A 20651-nucleotide genomic window follows, 5' to 3' on the forward strand; every position below is an offset into this window, starting at 1 on the left:
GGAATCATTTATTTAATAAGAGTTAATTTATTTCGTTAGATAAAAATTATATTTAACTTAGGGGGGTGTTAGTGTTAGGGTTAGACTTAGCTTTAGGGGTTAATACATTTATTAGAATAGCGGTGAGCTCCGGTCGGCAGATTAGGGGTTAATAATTGAAGGTAGGTGTCGGCGATGTTAGGGAGGGCAGATTAGGGGTTAATACTATTTATGATAGGGTTAGTGAGGCGGATTAGGGGTTAATAACTTTATTATAGTAGCGCTCAGGTCCGCTCGGCAGATTAGGGGTTAATAAGTGTAGGTAGGTGTCGGCGACGTTGTGGGGGGCAGATTAGGGGTTAATAAATATAACATAGGGGTCGGCGATGTTAGGGCAGCAGATTAGGGGTACATAGGGATAACGTAGGTGGCGGCGGTTTACGGAGCGGAAGATTAGGGGTTAAAAGTGTAATGCAGGGGTCAGCGATAGCGGGGGCGGCAGATTAGGGGTTAATAAGTGTAAGGTTAGGGGTGTTTAGACTCGGGGTACATGTTAGAGTGTTAGGTGCAGACGTAGGAAGTGTTTCCCCATAGGAAACAATGGGGCTGCGTTAGGAGCTGAACGCGGCTTTTTTGCAGGTGTTAGGTTTTTTTTCAGCTCAAACAGCCCCATTGTTTCCTATGGGAGAATCGTGCACGAGCACGTTTTTGAGGCCGGCCGCGTCCGTAAGCAACTCTGGTATCGAGAGTTGCATTTGCGCTAAATATGCTCTACGCTCCTTTTTTGGAGCCTAACGCAGCATTTGTTTGAACTCTCGATACCAGAGTTAAATTTATGGTGCGGCCAGAAAAAAACTCGCGGAGCGTTAACAGCCCTTTTACCGCCGAACTCTAAATCTAGGCCCTAGTTCTTCTATATTTTCTAGTAGCATATATTTAAAAATCCTAACACATGAAGGTTACCATTACCGCATAAAGAGGTATACATAATTAGTAATATAGTATATAAGCTGAGGGGTGAAAGTTATCAATGAACATCTAGATATAGCTAAGAACCCTACGCAAGTAGTCTAATCATTACCAAGAGAAAAGGCACATATCAACTTTCACCTTTACATGTGACATTAGGGTCTTAAGAGTAAAGGTTTATGTATACTTAATAATACAGACATGACATGCTGTCTCGGCCGCAGACAGCACATTCCCCATAAAGATACAGTGATACCGATAAATAAATTATACTATAGTGAAGATCTGGCTGTGTATATGAGAGGATCATACTTCAGTGAGAGAAGCTTCATAATATAGTGGGTTGAGAAAGAAACTTTATTTCTGTTTTGCTAATATAGTGGGTATACAGTGGTGTTTTAAAATATCTCATTAATAATATGCCTCTACCCCTCAGCGTGACAGACGAATAAGTCAAAGGGAATACCAAATACCCTTATGCTCCATACATAGAGATCTCAATTATATCACTGAGAAGGGTCAGAAATACAGAATTTACAACCTAGTGGCTATTAAACTAATGGAGATTAACCCATACTAATAAACATCAAGCGAGACACTCCAAACTGAGTACCACGCACGTACAGACGACTATCTGTCTGCACGCATCGATGCGGTTAAAAACAACCTTGCTGTAATTAGGTGCAACATAATAGTAATAAAAAATAAAAAGAAAACACATGGTCAATTAACATGCTAAAACAGAGAACGGACTGCTGAGTAACATTAGCCATCTTAAACCTTGTACAGTAGTTTATAGGTGCAACAAAGTTATAAGAACCTGAAAAGAAAAACATATCTTGTCTCCCACTGGAACAAATTGCCAAGCAGTCTATATATGGGTAGGAAGTTCAGGAAAAATCAATCAACTAGAAATCAACTTTATCCCATGTCAAAGTAGCATGATCATCAGGTCTGGCAAGGATAACTTGATATAAACCAGTGAAAACAAGAGCAGTAAATGAATAGCACCCAACAAGTAAACCGTAATTTTCAAAGAGTTAAAAAACACAGTGGAGTGCAAAGAATATTGTGGCGAGCACTGGACCCCACTCTTGCGATTCCAAGGCACCAGCCGACTCCTATTTTAATATTTGGCATAGAAAAAAAGCCCACCGGATCAGAAGAACAACCAAGTCTCCCTCTCACCGTTACTCCGTGAGTGGCACTTTGATGAAGTTCTCGCCGATCCACCTCAACACACATCAACTTCTCAGCACCTTGAGATTGAGAGGTAAGAGAATCGACACCACAGGAATAAATTGCATTACTGCAAAACTCCCGAGAGGTAGACAAAGTAGGTGAGAGCGAGAAATTTCCACTTTGCTGATAAGGTTCAAGGAGCGGCTTCTCCCCCAGCCAGCCAGATTGCAACGGGTGGATAGAGTGCAGCTCATACTGGGTCACAGCAATATTCAGAGAGGCGTCTGATCTGCTTGGCAAACAGGTACGCCGCATAGACAAATCTCCCCCATCTTGCGACAGGGCTGCTCCGCCACACTTAATCCCGGAAAGGGACAGCTCAGAATCACTGCACAGGTTGTCCTCATAAGAGCCACACAACTTCTCCTTGCTCACCCGACACTCGCTAGCCAGTGGGACCTTCTCAAACACTATAGCAAGTGTACGTTCCAATCGCGAGAAGTGCAGGCCCAGGAGTCTCAGAATATCCTTCTCCAACATAGTCGTCGCCATCTTGGATTGCTCGGGTAACACAGACCCTGTTTAAATAGTATTGCCGAAATGTCAGGTCAACTAAACTAAAGTTGTTTGTACGCTCCCAGCTAGAAGCAGGTATTAAAAACGCAGCTCTAGATGAATTCAGGTTGGGGAAAAAAGTGAAGTAAATTGCCCAAAGCAGGTCTATAGCCAGGAGCTCTATGAAAATGCGACCGTCCACTTCGGCGGTTGGCTCCGCCCCCCGAGCATACAATTTTAAACAACTTTTCAATTTACTAATTTGTTTTATTCTTTTAGAATCCTTTGTTGAAAAATATACCTAGGCAATCTCCGGAGCTGGCTGCTAATAGGTAGCTACACATATATGCCTCTTGTCATTGTTTTATCAATGTGTCTAGTAAGCTTCAAGTTGTTCACTGCTGCTCCTTCAATAAAGGTTACCAAGAGAATGAAGCAAATTTGATAATAGGAATAAATCTGAAAGTTGCTTTAGAATGGGTGCTCTATTTGAATAATGAAGGAAATAAAAATTGGGTTCCATGTCCCTTTAAATATATAAAAAGTGGGAAATGCACCATAGTGAAAAAAATAAAAATAGAGATATAGGGTTTTAATTGTAAATGTTTTACTTTTCCGTAATACGAATACCGAACATGGCAACTGCAAGCCGCATTGGCAATTTTCAAAGCTGGATTTATTCTTGTGAAGGTGCAACACACTAAGATCTGAATTTGCACATTTCCTTGTGCGTTGCACATTCACTAGAAGAAATCCGTCTCCTAAAATTTGCAGAATACGGTTCCTATCTTCGGCATCGGTTTAGTACCGAAAAGTCTGAATGCACATGTCTAATAAATATTATCATTATATTACAGTAGTAAAGTTAAAAAAAAGTAAAATGACGATTTATGGCACAAATTACAGTCTATCAATATCCCTATTGTAGATTTAGGTGCTTCATTACCAGATGTCAGTGTGATTTGCTGAAGACATCAAAGTGAAGTGTTGCCAGAAATGGGTAAAATATTTTTTTACAAAATATAGTTATATTTTCTATATACTAAATCTATATACTAAATCAAATATAGTGTCATGCTTTAATCAAAGAGATTACATTCAAGTCTTAAAGAGAATGGTTCAAAATGTTTTTACAGTGCTTTGTTTGAAAATAGATGTCACTCATAATACATTTTCTATTTGGTTTCATTGGCTGCAATTGTAGCTCTTTAAAGGGGTATATATTATAGGTAAAATAAGTGATGGTTTAACTGACCCTGCAATATGCTGCACTGTTGCTTTATAAGTCCAAGTGGTCATTTACATCTGACTCTGAATGGCCAGACCAAAATATTTCCTAAATGACAGTTTTAGATGCTTAGAAAACATTTCTTTTTATGTAGATCTTTTGCAATACAGTGATTAATTACATATATATTATGCTGACATATGAAATGACTAAAATATCCCTTAAAGTTCAGTATCAGGTGCATCATTAAAGGAACAGTCTATTCCAGAGTTTTTATTGTTTAAAAAGATGGATAATCCCTTTATTACCCATTCCCCAGTTTTATATAACTAACACGGTTATATAAATATACTTTTTACCTCTGTGATTACCTTGTATCTAAGACTCTGCAGACTGCCCCCTTATTTCAGTTCTTTTTACAGATTTGCATTTTAGTCAATTAATGCCCTCTCATAGGTAACTCCATGGACGTGAACACAATGTTATCTATATGACACACATGAACTAACTCTCTCTAGCTGTGACAAGCTCCCAAATGTTATGAAATAAGAGGCGACCTTCAAGGGCTTATAAATTAGCATATGAGCCTACCTAGGTTTAGCTTTCAACAAAGAATGCCAAAAGAACAAAGCAAATTTGATTATAAAAGGGAATTAGAAAGTTGTTTACAATTATATTCCCTATTTCAATCATGAAAGTTTATTTTTTATTAGACTGTCCCTTTAGTTACTGGGATTTATGGGCATCTGCAGAAATTATTCTGGGGTTGGGGGAGGAACAGGAAAAAAATAGAATTTCCCAAATATAATAGAATAAGTGCAATATGCAGAGCTGGAAAGATGCCTGTTATAAGCATCAGCTGCACATTGTTTGTGGCTCACTTGCGTGAAAACAATGGGCCCCTTTTATCAAGCTAAGAAAGCAGATTTTGGGCCACAGCGTTTCAGGTGCAGTAGGCAGAGGGATATGTAATAAAGAGTCAATAGCAGCTGCAGTACAGGGTAACAGGATGTATATAACAGCACTATTATAACAAGATCAGTGTCAATACTCCAGGACTCAGTGTGCAGTAGGATATGTAATAAAGAGTCAGTAGCAGCTGCAGTACAGGGTAACAGGGTGTATATAGGAGCACTATTATAACAAGATCAGTATTAATACTCCAGGACTCAGTGTGCAGTAGGATATGTAATAAAGAGTCAGTAGCAGCTGCAGTACAGGGTAACAGGATGTATATAGGAGCACTATTATAACAAGATCAGTATTAATACTATGGGATGTACCATTGTGTAGTAGGATATGTAATAAAGAGTCAGTATCATCTGCAGTACAGGGTAACAGGATGTATATAACAGCACTATTATAACAAGATCAGTATTAATACTATGGGATGCTCCAGTGTGCAGTAGGCAGAGGGATATGTAATAAAGAGTCAGTAGCAGCTGCAGTACAGGGTAACAGGATGTATATAACAGCACTATTATAACAAGATCAGTGTCAATACTCCAGGACTCAGTGTGCAGTAGGATATGTAATAAAGAGTCAGTAGCAGCTGCAGTACAGGGTAACAGGGTGTATATAACAGCACTATTATAACAAGATCAGTGTCAATACTCCAGGACTCAGTGTGCAGTAGGATATGTAATAAAGAGTCAGTAGCAGCTGCAGTACAGGGTAACAGGATGTATATAGGAGCACTATTATAACAAGATCAGTATTAATACTATGGGATGTACCATTGTGTAGTAGGATATGTAATAAAGAGTCAGTATCAGCTGCAGTACAGGGTAACAGGATGTATATAACAGCACTATTATAACAAGATCAGTATTAATACTATGGGATGCTCCAGTGTGTAGTAGGCAGAGGGATATGTAATAAAGAGTCAGTAGCAGCTGCAGTACAGGGTAACAGGATGTATATAACAGCACTATTATAACAAGATCAGTATTAATACTATGGGATGCTCCAGTGTGCAGTAGGCAGAGTGATATGTAATAAAGAGTCAGTAGCAGCTGCAGTACAGGGTAACAGGATGTATATAACAGCACTATTATAACAAGATCAGTATTAATACTATGGGATGTACCAGTGTGTAGTAGGCAGCGGGATATGTAATAAAGAGTCAGTAGCAGCTGCAGTACAGGGTAACAAGATGTATATAACAGCACTATTATAACAAGATCAGTGTCAATACTCCAGAACTCAGTGTGCAGTAGGATATGTAATAAAGAGTCAGTAGCAGCTGCAGTACAGGGTAACAGGATGTATATAACAGCACTATTATAACAAGATCAGTATTAATACTATGGGATGCACCAGTGTGCAGTAGGATATGTAATAAAGAGTCAGTAGCAGCTGCAGTACAGGGTAACAGGATGTATATAACAGCACTATTATAACAAGATCAGTATTAATACTATGGGATGCACCAGTGTGTAGTAGGATATGTAATAAAGAGTCAGTAGCAGCTGCAGTACAGGGTAACAGGGTGTATATAACAGCACTATTATAACAAGCTCAGTATCAATACTCCAGAACTCAGTGTGCAGTAGGATATGTAATAAAGAGTCAGTAGCAGCTGCAGTACAGGGTAACAGGGTGTATATAACAGCACTATTATAACAAGATCAGTATTAATACTATGGGATGATCCAGTGTGCAGTAGGCAGAGGGATATGTAATAAAGAGTCAGTAGCAGCTGCAGTACAGGGTAACAGGATGTATATAGGAGCACTATTATAACAAGATCAGTATTAATACTCCAGGACTCAGTGTGCAGTAGGATATGTAATAAAGAGTCAGTAGCAGCTGCAGTACAGGGTAACAGGGTGTATATAGGAGTACTATTATAACAAGATCAGTATTAATACTATGGGATGCAGTAGGATATGTAATAAAGAGTCAGTAGCAGCTGCAGTACAGGGTAACAGGGTGTATATAGGAGCACTATTATAACAAGATCAGTATTAATACTCCAGGACTCAGTGTGCAATAGGATATGTAGTAAAGAGTCAGTAGCAGCTGCAGTACAGGGTAACAGGATGTATATAACAGCACTATTATAACAAGATCAGTATTAATACTCCAGGACTCAGTGTGCAGTAGGATATGTAATAAAGAGTCAGTAGCAGCTGCAGTACAGGGTAACAGGATGTATATAGGAGCACTATTATAACAAGATCAGTATTAATACTATGGGATGTACCAGTGTGTAGTAGGATATGTAATAAAGAGTCAGTAGCAGCTGCAGTACAGGGTAACAGGGTGTATATAGGAGCACTATTATAACAAGATCAGTATTAATACTCCAGGACTCAGTGTGCAGTAGGATATGTAATAAAGAGTCAGTAGCAGTTGCAGTACAGGGTAACAGGGTGTATATAACAGCACTATTATAACAAGATCAGTATTAATACTATGGGATGCTCCAGTGTGCAGTAGGCAGAGGGATATGTAATAAAGAGTCAGTAGCAGCTGCAGTACAGGGTAACAGGATGTATATAGGAGCACTATTATAACAAGATCAGTATTAATACTATGGGATGCACCAGTGTGCAGTAGGATATGTAATAAAGAGTCAGTAGCAGTTGCAGTACAGGGTAACAGGGTGTATATAACAGCACTATTATAACAAGATCAGTATTAATACTATGGGATGCACCAGTGTGTAGTAGGATATGTAATAAAGAGTCAGTAGCAGCTGCAGTACAGGGTAACAGGATGTATATAACAGCACTATTATAACAAGATCAGTATTAATACTATGGGATGCTCCAGTGTGCAGTAGGATATGTAATAAAGAGTCAGTAGCAGCTGCAGTACAGGGTAACAGGATGTATATAACAGCACTATTATAACAAGATCAGTATTAATACTCCAGAACTCAGTGTGCAGTAGGATATGTAATAAAGAGCGGATAGGAACTGCAAGGTAATAAGATTTCTGTTGCACAATGAGACTTTAGTGCTGAGTGACAAGTGTGACATCTATTACACTGTCACACAGTCTGAAGTTCACTTACAGGATCCCCCTTGTTAGTGACGTCACACACCTAGCAAGTACTGGAGACCCCCCTAGCTCCCATTAACCCTATCACCACCGCACAGCTGTTAGTCACCCCTACGGAATCAGTGTCTGACACTCTGTTTTCTATACCTTTTTTAAAAGCAGTGAATGTCCTGTCCCGGGCTCTCAGGAACACCTCCCGGTCTTCAGCCATATCGGGGTAAGTGCAGGAAATTCTCACACACGGGCTCCACTACACTACAACTTGCAGCTCACATCCGTTATCGATTGCAGCTGCCTGAGAGGGAATCCCATGCAAGAAGTGTGTGCGACTTGTCTGCGATCGATAAGTCAAACTGAAAGCGGCCCAGCCTGTCTGTGTGGTGAGGCAACTGAGTGTCACGTGCCTCTGAGCCAGTGCCAGGGTGCTATTGGAATCTCTGGGGTTAGGCGGGCTGGCACTGAGCCAACTAGAAATGTCACTCAGCGTTATAATGCAAAATCTGTTAAAAATGGTTTATTTTATATATGAGACATAGTAAATGTATTGATAGCATTAGATATATTCACACAATTGTTTCTCTTCTAAAGGGACGTTATCTTAGGGGGAATTAGACAAAATAATATCCTGCTAGGACTGAAGTTACATAAATATGTTACTTTTTTTAAAAACTGATAGTTAAACTAAGAGTAGTAAATGGATGTTTGGCAAGACTGGTCCCTATGGACAGCATAGTCATTGGCTGATTTCCATAGTATTATGGTGGGTAGGGACCAGGGCCTGCCCTTTGTGCAGGCACCTAGAGTAGGATTGCCACATTAGCCATGTTTTTATGCACAGTTATGAGTTATACATGGACAGCAAATACATGTTCCACTTGGCACACACTGCAGCATGTATAACTCATAACTGATTAGGAAAATATGGCTGAGGTGGCAACCCTAACCTAGGGCCCAGTGCAATAGGTGACGTTAGGAACATATTCCCAAATCCAGAATTACAAAATCCAAACTTATTCTAAAATCCAAATTTTTTAATATTTTTAAAAAAAATAAGATTATCCAAAATTATTATTTTGTAGTATTAAAAATGATATAAAACTACCTTTAGTTTTATGCATAAACTGTATTATAACATCATAGTTGCCAACATTTGAAAAAAAATTCCAGGGACACTTTGAAGCTATCCATTACCTGCATGACATTTTTTAACCACACCCCCTTCCCTAAAGGTCCACCCACTTTGCCAAACCCACATATTTAGCATAATTTAGCCCTGCCTGTTTATTATGAAGCAGATTATATATACAGGTGGCCCTCGTTTTACAACGGTTCAATTTACACCGTTTCAGAATAACAACCTTTTTTTCCAGTCATGTGACTGCTATTGAAAAGCATTGAGAAGCAGTGCATTTATTAAAATAGCCAGTAGGTGGAGCTGTCCGCTTGTGTTGCAGCAAAGCCAAGCAAGCTGAAATTAATCAATTTAACCAGACCTGAGCTCTCAAGCAGATTTCAAAGGAACAAGATCTTCCTGTCTATAAATCAGTCCAGATTGAAATGCATAGAAATAACTGTTTGCAGAAAAATGCAAGTAAAGTCTGTGTTGTGTGATTATTTTGTTAGGTTTATAATGCTGTTTAGCAAATGTTTTTGTTCATTTTACTTAGTTTAATTATATATTCTGTGTTGTGTCATAATTTTATTAGGTTTATAATGCTATTTAGCATTTAAAGTCTTAATTTCAAAGCTTTACAAATAATGTATTAGGTGTTACTTATGACAATTTTGAGAGGGGCCTGGAACCTATCTCCCTCACTTCCCATTGACTTACATTATAAACTGGGTTTCAATTTACAACGGTTTCGATTTACAACCATTCCTTCTGGAACCTAACCCCGGCGTAAACTGAGGGCTACCTGTATATATATATATATATATATATATATATGGGAGTCAAAGGGTAAACAGCGCTTATGGAGATTCTTAAAAACTGAATAATATTAAAATCTCGGCAGTGTTGGTGGGTAAAGAAAACAAAAAAAAAAAAAAGGGAAGAGAAGTATATGAATATACGTATATATATTAGAGTCTTTGATAGGATATTGGAATCCTAGTGTAATGAAGGCGTAATAGATACCCTTACCAAAAGTTACCTCAATCCTATGAGGTAAGTTTGCCGCATTGGAGGATGTATCTAGTGGTTGAATGAATCCTGGATGTTCTGGTCTGTATAAAATCGCTGCCTCTTGGAGTAGAATGGGATGTGGGTCCCCTTTGTGCTGGTTTCTTTAGGAAACTTCCTGTATTTATTGCCTCTTGGAGCTTGGTTTTCTTGTCTTGGTATGAAACTCTTTCACCTCAATCTCATGAGGTAAGTGCCGCGTAGTGATAAGATAAGTCTCCTTCCCGGTGTCAGAGGATGTCAGAGCAGGTGACGTGGTTACAGGGTACTTATTTCTTTTTTCTTTTCTTATTCCTTCCTTACGTCTGAAACGACTCGGAGTCGGAAAAGGGAAATTTTTTTGTATCTGCTGACACAACTCTAAGGAAAATGAAGAAAAAATAAGAAAAGAAAAAAGAAATAAGCTCCAAGAGGCAATAAATACAGGAAGTTTCCTAAAGAAACCAGCACAAAGGGGACCCACATCCCATTCTACTCCAAGAGGCAGCGATTTTATACAGACCAGAACATCCAGGATTCATTCAACCACTAGATACATCCTCCAATGCGGCAAACTTACCTCATAGGATTGAGGTAACTTTTGGTAAGGGTATCTATTACGCCTTTATTACACTAGGATTCCAATATCCTATCAAAGACTCTAATATATATACGTATATTCATATACTTCTCTTCCCTTTTTTTTTTTTTTTTTTTTGTTTTCTTTACCCACCAACACTGCCGAGATTTTAATATTATTCAGTTTTTAAGAATCTCCATAAGCGCTGTTTACCCTTTGACTCCTATTTTTCCTATATTGTATAGACTAAGTCTATCATACAATATTTGTACCTTCATAGCTGCTCTATGAGATTTTCATACCTCTGACTAGCGCATTTACTTGAGTAACGCCTGTTTCCACTCACTGACACTGAATGGTAACATTCTACTTAATTCTATATATATATATATGTATATAAATTAACAGTCTCTTTGACTCTTATAATAGCAGTCACTGTTACTCTACTATTAGCAGCCTCTCTGGCTTGAGTAGAAGCAATCTCTTCTCTAATATTAGCAGTATCTCTTGCTCCAGCAGTAGCTGTCTCAGTGGTTGTAATATTAGCAGTCTCTGCTGCTTTAATATTAGCTGGCTATCAGTATAATAAGACTCCAGCAGATGCATATACAGACAGTCTGTCTGTGGCAATTATGGAAGATGAGAGAAAGGTGTCAAACTTCAAAGCATTCATTTAAATGTTTACATAAAATAGCAAAAAAACTATATATATACAGGTGGCCCTCGATTTACAACGGTTCAATTTACACTGTTTCACAATAACAACCTTTTTTCCAGTCATGTGACTGCTATTGAAAAGCATTGAGAAACAGTGCATTTATTAAAAAAGTCAGTAGGTGGAGCTGTCCGCAAGTGTTGCAGAAAAGCCAAGAAAGCTGAAATTAATCAGTTTAACCAGAATTGAGCTATCGAGCAGATTTCAAAGGAACAAGATCTTCCTGTCTAAAAATCAGTTCAGATTGGAATGCATAGAAAGAACTGTTTGCAGAAAAATGCAAGTGAAGTCTGTGTTGTGTGATTATTTTATTAGGTTTATAATGCTGTTTATGAAATGTTTTTGTTCATTTAACTTAGTTTAATTATATATTCTGTGTTGTGTGATTATTTTATTAGGTTTATAGTGCTGTTTAGCTTTTATAGTCTTCATCTCAAAGCTTTAAAAATAATATATTAGGTCTTACTTATGACAATTTTTTAGAGGGGCCTGGAACCTATCTCCCTCACTTCCCATTGACTTACATTATAAACCGGGTTTCAATTTACAACGGTTTTGATTTACAACCATTCCTTCTGGAACCTAACCCCGGCGTAAACTGAGGGCTACCTGTATGTATATATATATATATATATATATATATATATATACACACGCGCACACATTGGGGAGGGGGGATATCACTATTATTTACTAGTAGAAGTTAAAAAGTTACAAGCCCTGAGGGAAGTTACTAATCAACACAAGGGAAAGTAATGTTTTGTACTCTATATATTACATAATATTTAAAATTACTCCAAATATATTTACATACACATACTATTTATTAGTTAAGAGCTACTAGACCAGTGGAAAATGTCAGGAAAGAATCTGATTATACTCAATAATATAGATAGGGAAACAGACAACTTTATTGACTGCTGTAGTTTCTGACAACTCGCTCTCTCTAGTGCGTATTTACCTAGTTTCACACCATGTTTCCATAAATATGTTATTCTCTGTTCCATCAATGCTAGATACGTATTTCTTTATCCGGTCATTTTAATACAAAAAAGATTCCTGAGATGCCATGTACAGCACTACTATATCCAACTCAGCTGACAGGGGTTATTAATCCCCTTATGTATGTTTTCCATCACTGGGAGCATTTAATTTTGTCGTCACAGTTACCTCAGTGCGCACACTTATGTTCTAGTTGTACTAATTAAACCTTTTGTTTTTAATACTCACCACACTATATCTCCTTTCTGAAGGCTCACCATCGCCATTTTACCAATACAACCAGAGCGGGGAGGTGGCTAGGAAGAAAGGCACCAAAACTCGAAGGATGACGGGAGCAGGAAACACCGCCACCCACTCTGTGCGTCCTCCATACACTAACTGCCACCACCCCCAATCACCACAAGACTATGACATCCGCTAAGCAAATCCTTGACATGTAACCGTTCTACTCCAATAAACAAAGTCAACCCAGTCCCATTTCCACCAATTAGACTAAGCATGACAAATTGTTGTGGCACTCACTGTAATTTGCTGGTCGAGCTGGGCGCACCTCTTCACTCTAATTTGTTCATTGGCTTTCATGGTCACGTGGGCCTCAATGGCCCTTGTTGTTATTATAGTTGTATTCACATGACTTGAAAATAAGTACCTGAAGCTTGCTGGAACCACATGACACTACTAGTGGCCGGGACGTTTCTCACACGACACTCAGCCTTCTACAAACACATCGCACTAGCTGCTTCTCATTTTGCCGGGACAGTCCTGGACATTTAAATGCCTGGGACTGGGTCCCAAATTCCGGGACTGTCCTGGCAAAAACAGGACAGTTGGCAACTATGTAACATGTAAATATTGTCTAAATGACATAAGATGTTATTTACACTTGGTTCCATGCCTTCTCCCAACTGTCCCATTTTAAAGATACAAATATTCTGCAATCCAAACCTTTACTGGTCCCAAGCAGATTGGATAAAGGGGTTTCTACCTGTATTAAAGATGCAATGTACATCTTATAATTACTTAAGCAAATGTCCAATGCTGTGAGGTATGCAATGTCTACATGCTATTGTCTTGCAGACCCAGCAAGCTGTAGTAAGTCAAGTGTCATCAAAAGTAGACGTCTTTACCCTGCATTTTAGACATATTTTAAAGGGACATTATAATGAAAAAAATGCATGCATGAGGTGCACCAATACTCTGTCAATATATGCAACACCACTCCTCCGAATGGCTCAGCCACACAAAAACCCTGACTGCCTCCATGTCACCTAGCCACACTCCCAGAATGCCTGCCTCTTCCTTTATGTCACCTAGCCACACCCCCTGTATGCCTGCCTCTTCCACTATGTCACATAGCCACACCCCCTGTATGCCTGCCTCTTCCACTATGTCACCTAGCCACACACCCTGTATGCCTGCCTCTTCCTCTATGTCACCTAGCCACACACCCTGTATGCCTGCCTCTTCCTCTATGTCACCTAGCCACACACCCTGTATGCCTGCCTCTTCCACTATGTCACCTAGCCACACACCCTGTATGCCTGCCTCTTCTTCAATGTCACCTAGCCACACCCCCTGTATGCCTTCCTCTTCCTCTATGTCACCTAGCCACACACCATGTATGCCTGTCTCTTCCTCTAGGTCACATAGCCACAGCCCCTGTATGCTTGCTTCTTAGTGTGGTGCATTTTCGGCTGTTTTTGGGTGAGAAAGGTTACTTTTCATTTTGATGTGATCACAATAGCACGATTTTGACTGATTTTCATACTCACAAATGGGTTTTTGGTTGCTAGACAAAAGCTCTATTTAACCTATGGAGCCAAAAAATTCTCTGCAATCACAATATATTTTCAGCTAATTTTTTAACTGCTTTTCAAGTCTAGTTTTGGTTTATTGAATTTGACACCTCAAGGCACTTGATAATTCCTTGGAAGGGCTTTTCTGACACCTTTCAGACTATTTCACGGCTATTTCCAAACAGTCTTTTAGCTTGTATCTATGTTAAACACTCTGAAATGGTAATTGGAGTAATTCTATAGGTTTGTTAACATACATGGTATTGATTAATTCAATTAATTGAATGCGCCATTCATCCCTATTGGAGAGGCTGTATACAGTCTACAGGGTACACATTTATATATGTATAGTCACATATACATATGTAGATGTGATGACTGCATGATATCATGTACAGCTAAGGACATCTGCAGGAAAACTCACTTCAGGACACCAACATCTACAAATCGTGTAATTTAATATTTAATTTGACATAATTTAATTGTATTTTTCACTTGCACTGTTGTGATTTTCACAAACAACACTGGTGTTATTAAAATACTGTTTTTAAAGAAGATTGTTAAGTCGTGACTTTTATAGTGGATTATTGCAATCCGTTTCCATCCACACTACTGCTAAACCAAATAAATGTATCTTTTTGGTTGCTAGGATGGAACGACTGTGCACCATTTTTCTATTGCTATTTGGTTGTTTTACAACTTTCACAAGGATAGTTTAAACAAGATTTATTTCTAGTGTTTGATAAAGGCCCATTTATTTTATGGCAGGAACTGTACACAAAATGATGACTGTGAGTTTCTGTATAAATTACTTAAAAAAAATACATTTTTAAAGGATTTTTTATTCTTTAAAACTGTAATTCGTAATATTTTACTGCTTTGTTTCTTTCTAAGAGACCCTTAAACGAGATCACACATTCAAGAATGGCATTTTATAGGAGACAAGCCTCCATGCACGCTAAGTCCAAACTCGTTCATGACAGTGTATACAATACTGAACTTGTAATCTGGAACTAGTATTTGGAACCGTAAATTCAATATTGGATGCACTGTCATGAACACACTTGGACTTAGTGTGTCTGGAGGCTCGTCACCTTTTAAAAAAACAGTTCACAAATGCACAGTTTTGTTTAAGGGTCTGTTAGAAAGATACAAAGCAGAAATTCAGCGAGTAAAACAAGTGAAAATCCTGTTAAAATAAAATATATTTTAAGTGTTTTACATAGAAACTCACAGTCGTCATTTTGTGTACAGTTCATGCCACAATGGAAACATGCCTTTATCAAACTCTAGAAATAAATCTTGTTTAAAAATATCAAACTATTCTTTTGTATATTGTAAAATGACCATATAGCAATAGAAAAACAGTAAACAGGCTTTCCATCCTTGCAACCTAAAAGACGGATTTAGATGTGTGTAGTGGTGCAGATGGAAACGGATTCAAGTAGTTGCTTTGTCCTGGCGCTCGGGAAGTGCAAACTAGATCTTACTAAAGTACTGAAAAAGGGAAACTGACGCACGAGAATGCAGTAGAATAATAACAGTGTTTATTATGTACTTAGTGCAGCAACTCACACTAAGCAGTGATTACAGTACAGTAAAGCAAAGCAGTGATTAAACTATAAACACATTACTTATCTTCAGGTTTTGGATAAGCCATTAATAGCGCTGAGAGTCATCATTCAGTAACACACAGGCAGCTAACTCCACACATGCTGTAATCAGACTTCTCTCCAAGATGCTACCCAAAAATCTCTCCTGCCCCCATTAGCAATTCTAATAATTAAACCAGTAGTGTGGAAGGTGTGTCTAATGTTATGTCAATCATATTAAGCAAGCATTTTTGCAAATTAAGAGTTTTTCTCATAACAAGCAAATAATCTCATGTTAGCCTAGCACTATCTGTCTCTTGATATGTTACACAATCTCTTTCTAGATATGAGTATATGCTATGAGACCAGAAAGGCAGAGTGAAAAAACAAGTGTAACTTTTTTCTTAAAGGCAATACTCTTGGGGGGAACTTCCGGGCAGCGGCCATGACAGGCTGCAAAATCATCAGCTCCTCTAACTCTTTGTTCTAAACTGAGTAAAACTCCTTCTTTACCACTCCGTTACGTATACCTTTTGGATTAAGGACATACAGCAAAGAAAGCTCTAACACGCTATAATATTATTTTTGGAACAAAGATCGCACACAGCGCACCGGAATGACTTAAGGATTGCGGCCTACCATCATACCTTACCCCCCGGCAGGGCATTAATTTGCCTATGTCGTTAGGAAGCAGTAGAACTCCGCAAAATACTGCAAACCTTTTTTTCTTTTTTCCCACGCAAGACACAATATATTTTTTTAAGACAACCATCGCTTGTCTCATCCTTGTTTACTGAGTGGTATCATATATCTGCTATGGAGATCCCGTCAAGTTTTCTGGGGGAGCTGCACAGTTTACTTCAAAACCATCATTCAGCTCTTGAAAATGAACTTACTCTGGCATTTGGTCACGATGGCGTTCATCCACTCCATAAACTTACCCTACCTGAAGTCTGTAAAATGGAAGGGAGGGGTGTCGGCGCGCTGGGGCCCCGGCGTCTATACCCTACCCTTAGCACAAAAGTGGAGGTAAGGCAGTCTGGAAATGCAGGAGCAGCAGTTCGGCTTGATTCAGAGCCGGAGACACGAGCAGCGGTCGTCTTGCAAATTCCAAATACCATACCTCAGGTCTCTGCAGGCATTCCACTAGAACTCCAGCCAGAAGAACCGCGGGTGCGAGTATATACAGCACTGGACAAGCGCTCTCAATACAAAAACTGGACCGCATCGGCATGATCCCTTTACTGTATACCGGACTCTTCTCCTTAGCCGTGATGGGACCGCATCTGTTCGTCAGCAGAACAACCCTAAGCTTGCAGACTCTGATGAGTCAAATACCACCATTATCGCATCGCCTGGGATCCAGGAGTCTGGCTTCCCTTTTGCCAAAGGGGTAACTTGGTGACCTCTTGAACATGGTAGATAACCGCCAATGAAGAGCCAAGGTAAATACATACTGACTTTGGAGCCGGGGGTAGTATAACTTCCCCAGCCCGTTATCATCTCAAGCAGAGACTCCCTGTCCTTCATGTAACATTTGTTCTGCCGCAGGCGCCATATGCGCAATATCGCATGGCTTGGGTCCCAGGAGCCTGTTTTACTTTTATGCCCAAGGGGTGGCTTGAAGGCTAATAGACATGGCAGTTTGCTGTTCATGGAACAATAAAGTAAAAAACACTGACTTTGGAACCAGGAGTAGGATACCTATGATCCCCATTATTATGTTCAGCAGTGACTCCCTGCTCCCCACATAATGGCTGCTGGCCTTTACCGCATGGACTTTAAGTTAATATGGAGTGTTGCCCATACTGTTTATCCCCTGTGAACTTACATCTTTTTGTAATTAAGTTTAGCTTGGTGCCAAATATTGGTGAAAGCTCACGCTGATCGTAATCTATGAGTCTGATGTTACACAGTATTCTTTGTATTTGAGCATTGCACATGTTTTTGAATTTTACCCTGAGGCTATAGCCCCCTTTATATTAAGCTACTAAACTCTCCTTCAATTGCCTTTTCTGCAGTCTGGCCCTGTAAATATATCCCTACTCTGAGTTACACAGGTTTTCACACATTTGCTACCTTAACCAGGTCTGAAAGCTGATTACCTGCAATATATGGTAGTACTAAGCTTCCTTAGTCTTTATAACTATGACTGTAACTGACAGCAAGGGAGGTTCAGAGTGGCATATGTAGTTGAGGCTATAGTTCATTGCCTATATATTAGTATATCCATTTGGATATCCAGCATAGCCTAGTCAGTATGTTTAACATCGTGCCCTAGGGGAATTTATACTATACTTTTGATTCTATTGGTGCCAAATGCCTCAATAGTATCTTCTGAGAAACTGATGTATGCCATTTTTGCTCCATTGGTCCCTATGCTATCAATATAGCCCTTTTCTTTACCCGTGCAATAGCGAGGATCTTCAAGCCTGTAGATTTATCCCCTGTCATTTGGACTTATCCTAATATAAACTATCAACTGTATGAGTAAGATGCACGCCATATTTACTATGTTTCCCCTACAGGTACTAGATGCGGCATGATGTGTTGGAGAGGTAATGACTTGTAGATCATCTTTTTGACACCACTACCTAGATATTTAGTTTTAATTACTCTATGCCATGAGAAAAGATACGCTAACATACGGTTGAGATGCATAATTAGCTCTTAAGAAATCTTAGCATAGCATTTAGTCTTTCAGGTTTATTTACTTCCAATTTACCCCCATTCTTTATCCATGCAATAGCAGGGGTCTTCAGTGCTGTAACTAGGTTTCATGTTAACGGTAAGCATATTCTTATCAATATTTCTCTTGTTTATATATATTAAGTGGTTGCGCCTTGTTTATTGTGTGCTCTTCATAGTTAACAGTTACAGCATAATAAAAATGAAAAATATGAGGTGAATGCGATGAGATCCATAAGTGGTCTCTTCTACTCCAGATAGTCTTCTATAAATATCATTTATTTTATTTTGAGTTGGGGCCCAACAGTGGCCTCTAATATTAGTAGAGAAGGCTTAGGTTATTATAGGCATCTATAAACTATATGTTTACGTGGCATCATTTTAGATTATGTAGCTCATTAAGTACTCTGTATAATATATCCAGTTATTGCTACTTTCTGTAAGTAATTGTGTAATGCCTATTTGTTTTACCTGTATGCCCAAACTTTCCCTCAATAAAAAAAAAAAAAAAAAAGCAATACTCTTAACGGCATATATGTGTTAAAGGTATATATAATATATATATATATATATATATATATATATATATATTATATATATATATATATATATATATATATATACATACATATACATACATATATATATATATATATATATATATATATATATATATATATATATATATATATATATATATATATAAACAAACAATAAAGTATTGGTGCACATCCAAACTAATTCGACCACATATTATAAATGCTGCAAAAAATGCCTGCAAAAAACTATATACTTTTAAATAAAATTGTGATCTTAGTCACACAATATGGCCATATTCTGCTGAACCAGCCCCAAGATAGACTGGTCCTAACACTATAACTTTTAGCCTTACTGGGCTGAATCATTTATTTCTAATATACCAAAATAGAATTCCATAAGTATAAAGTTTTTTGCAGGCATTTTTTGCAGCATTTATAATATGTGGTCTCATTAGTTTGGATGTGCGCCAATACTTTGTTGTTTGTTTTGTATTTACTTTGGTCATTTTGTCAGCACTCCCACAATATATGTGCTAATATATAAAATGTTTTGGTTAGGTGTGCTTAACCAAACCCCCATGTTGTATTTCTTAAATTTAGGGAGACTGACCAAATCCCCTTGGTTAAAGCATACCACCCTGCTCAGGAGTGTTTCTAGACAGTGTAATTGAGCTATATATATATATATAAAGCCAGGGAGTCTCATTCTGTGCAGTCTTGATTTGAGACATAGGGGCATATCTATCAAGCTCCATATGGAGCTTGAAGCCCCATGTTTCAGACCGCTGCTCCATAACCTATCCGCCTGCTCTGAGGAGGCGGACAGACATAGCCGCAATTCAACCCGATCGAATACGATCAGGTTGATTGACACCCCCTGCTAGCGGCCAATTGGCCGCGAATCTGCAGAGGGCGGCATTGCACCAGCAGTTCACAAGAGCTGCTGGTGCAATGCTGAACATGCAGTGTCTTTCATAAATAGGCCCCATAGTACTGCAGTGTTGGAATTCTATTTTGGTATATTAGAACAGAATGATTCAGCCCAGTACGGCTAAACTTGATAGTGTTAGGACCAGTCTATCTTGGGACACCTTGTAAGTGGTGACTGGCTGAGCAGAATATGGCCATATTGTGTGACTAAGATCCCAATTTTATTTAAAAGTATAAAGTTTTTTGCAGGCATTTTTTGCAGCATTTATAGTATGTGGTCTCATTAGTTTGGATGTGCGCCAATACTTTGTTGTTTGTTTTGTATTTACTTTGGTCATTTTGGCAGCACTCCCACAATATGTGTACTAATATATTTTTGTTAGGTGTGCTTAACCAAACCCAGACGTGGACCCCACACACGCATGGCCTTAGAGAGATACAACTGCACCTCACTGACGAGGCCCATAGGAGGCCGAAACGATCGTCTGGGGTTGTTGTTTCTCTTGTTCAGAGAAGAATTGCCTGGTATTTCGGTGCTGGACTGTCATTGGGCAGGGTCAGACTGATATGCTACAGGATATTTTTTTCTCTGTGAAGGGGCATAGTGTGCTAAAAGAAGCGCACCCTGAGTTGCAATTAAAATGAACAGGCATGGAAGTTATTCTAGCTTTTGTTCTATATATATATATGTACTGTATATGTATACATACTGTATATATGTGTT

The 20651-nt window shown here is 38.7% G+C and overlaps 1 protein-coding gene across 1 annotated transcript in view; it reads right to left on the reverse strand.

Annotated features, from left to right (window-relative positions):
• Positions 1-8282, reverse strand: part of CPPED1 (calcineurin like phosphoesterase domain containing 1) — a 264292-nt gene extending 256010 nt beyond the window's left edge. The window contains exon 1 of the mRNA XM_053694614.1: positions 8072-8282. Coding sequence (XP_053550589.1) covers positions 8072-8135 — 64 coding nt within the window. The 5' untranslated portion in view covers positions 8136-8282. The remainder of the gene's footprint in view (positions 1-8071) is intronic.
• Positions 8283-20651: the final 12369 nt, after the last annotated feature.

This window comes from Bombina bombina, chromosome 11 (genome assembly GCF_027579735.1).
Source record: "Bombina bombina isolate aBomBom1 chromosome 11, aBomBom1.pri, whole genome shotgun sequence".
Lineage (NCBI taxonomy): Eukaryota > Metazoa > Chordata > Amphibia > Anura > Bombinatoridae > Bombina > Bombina bombina.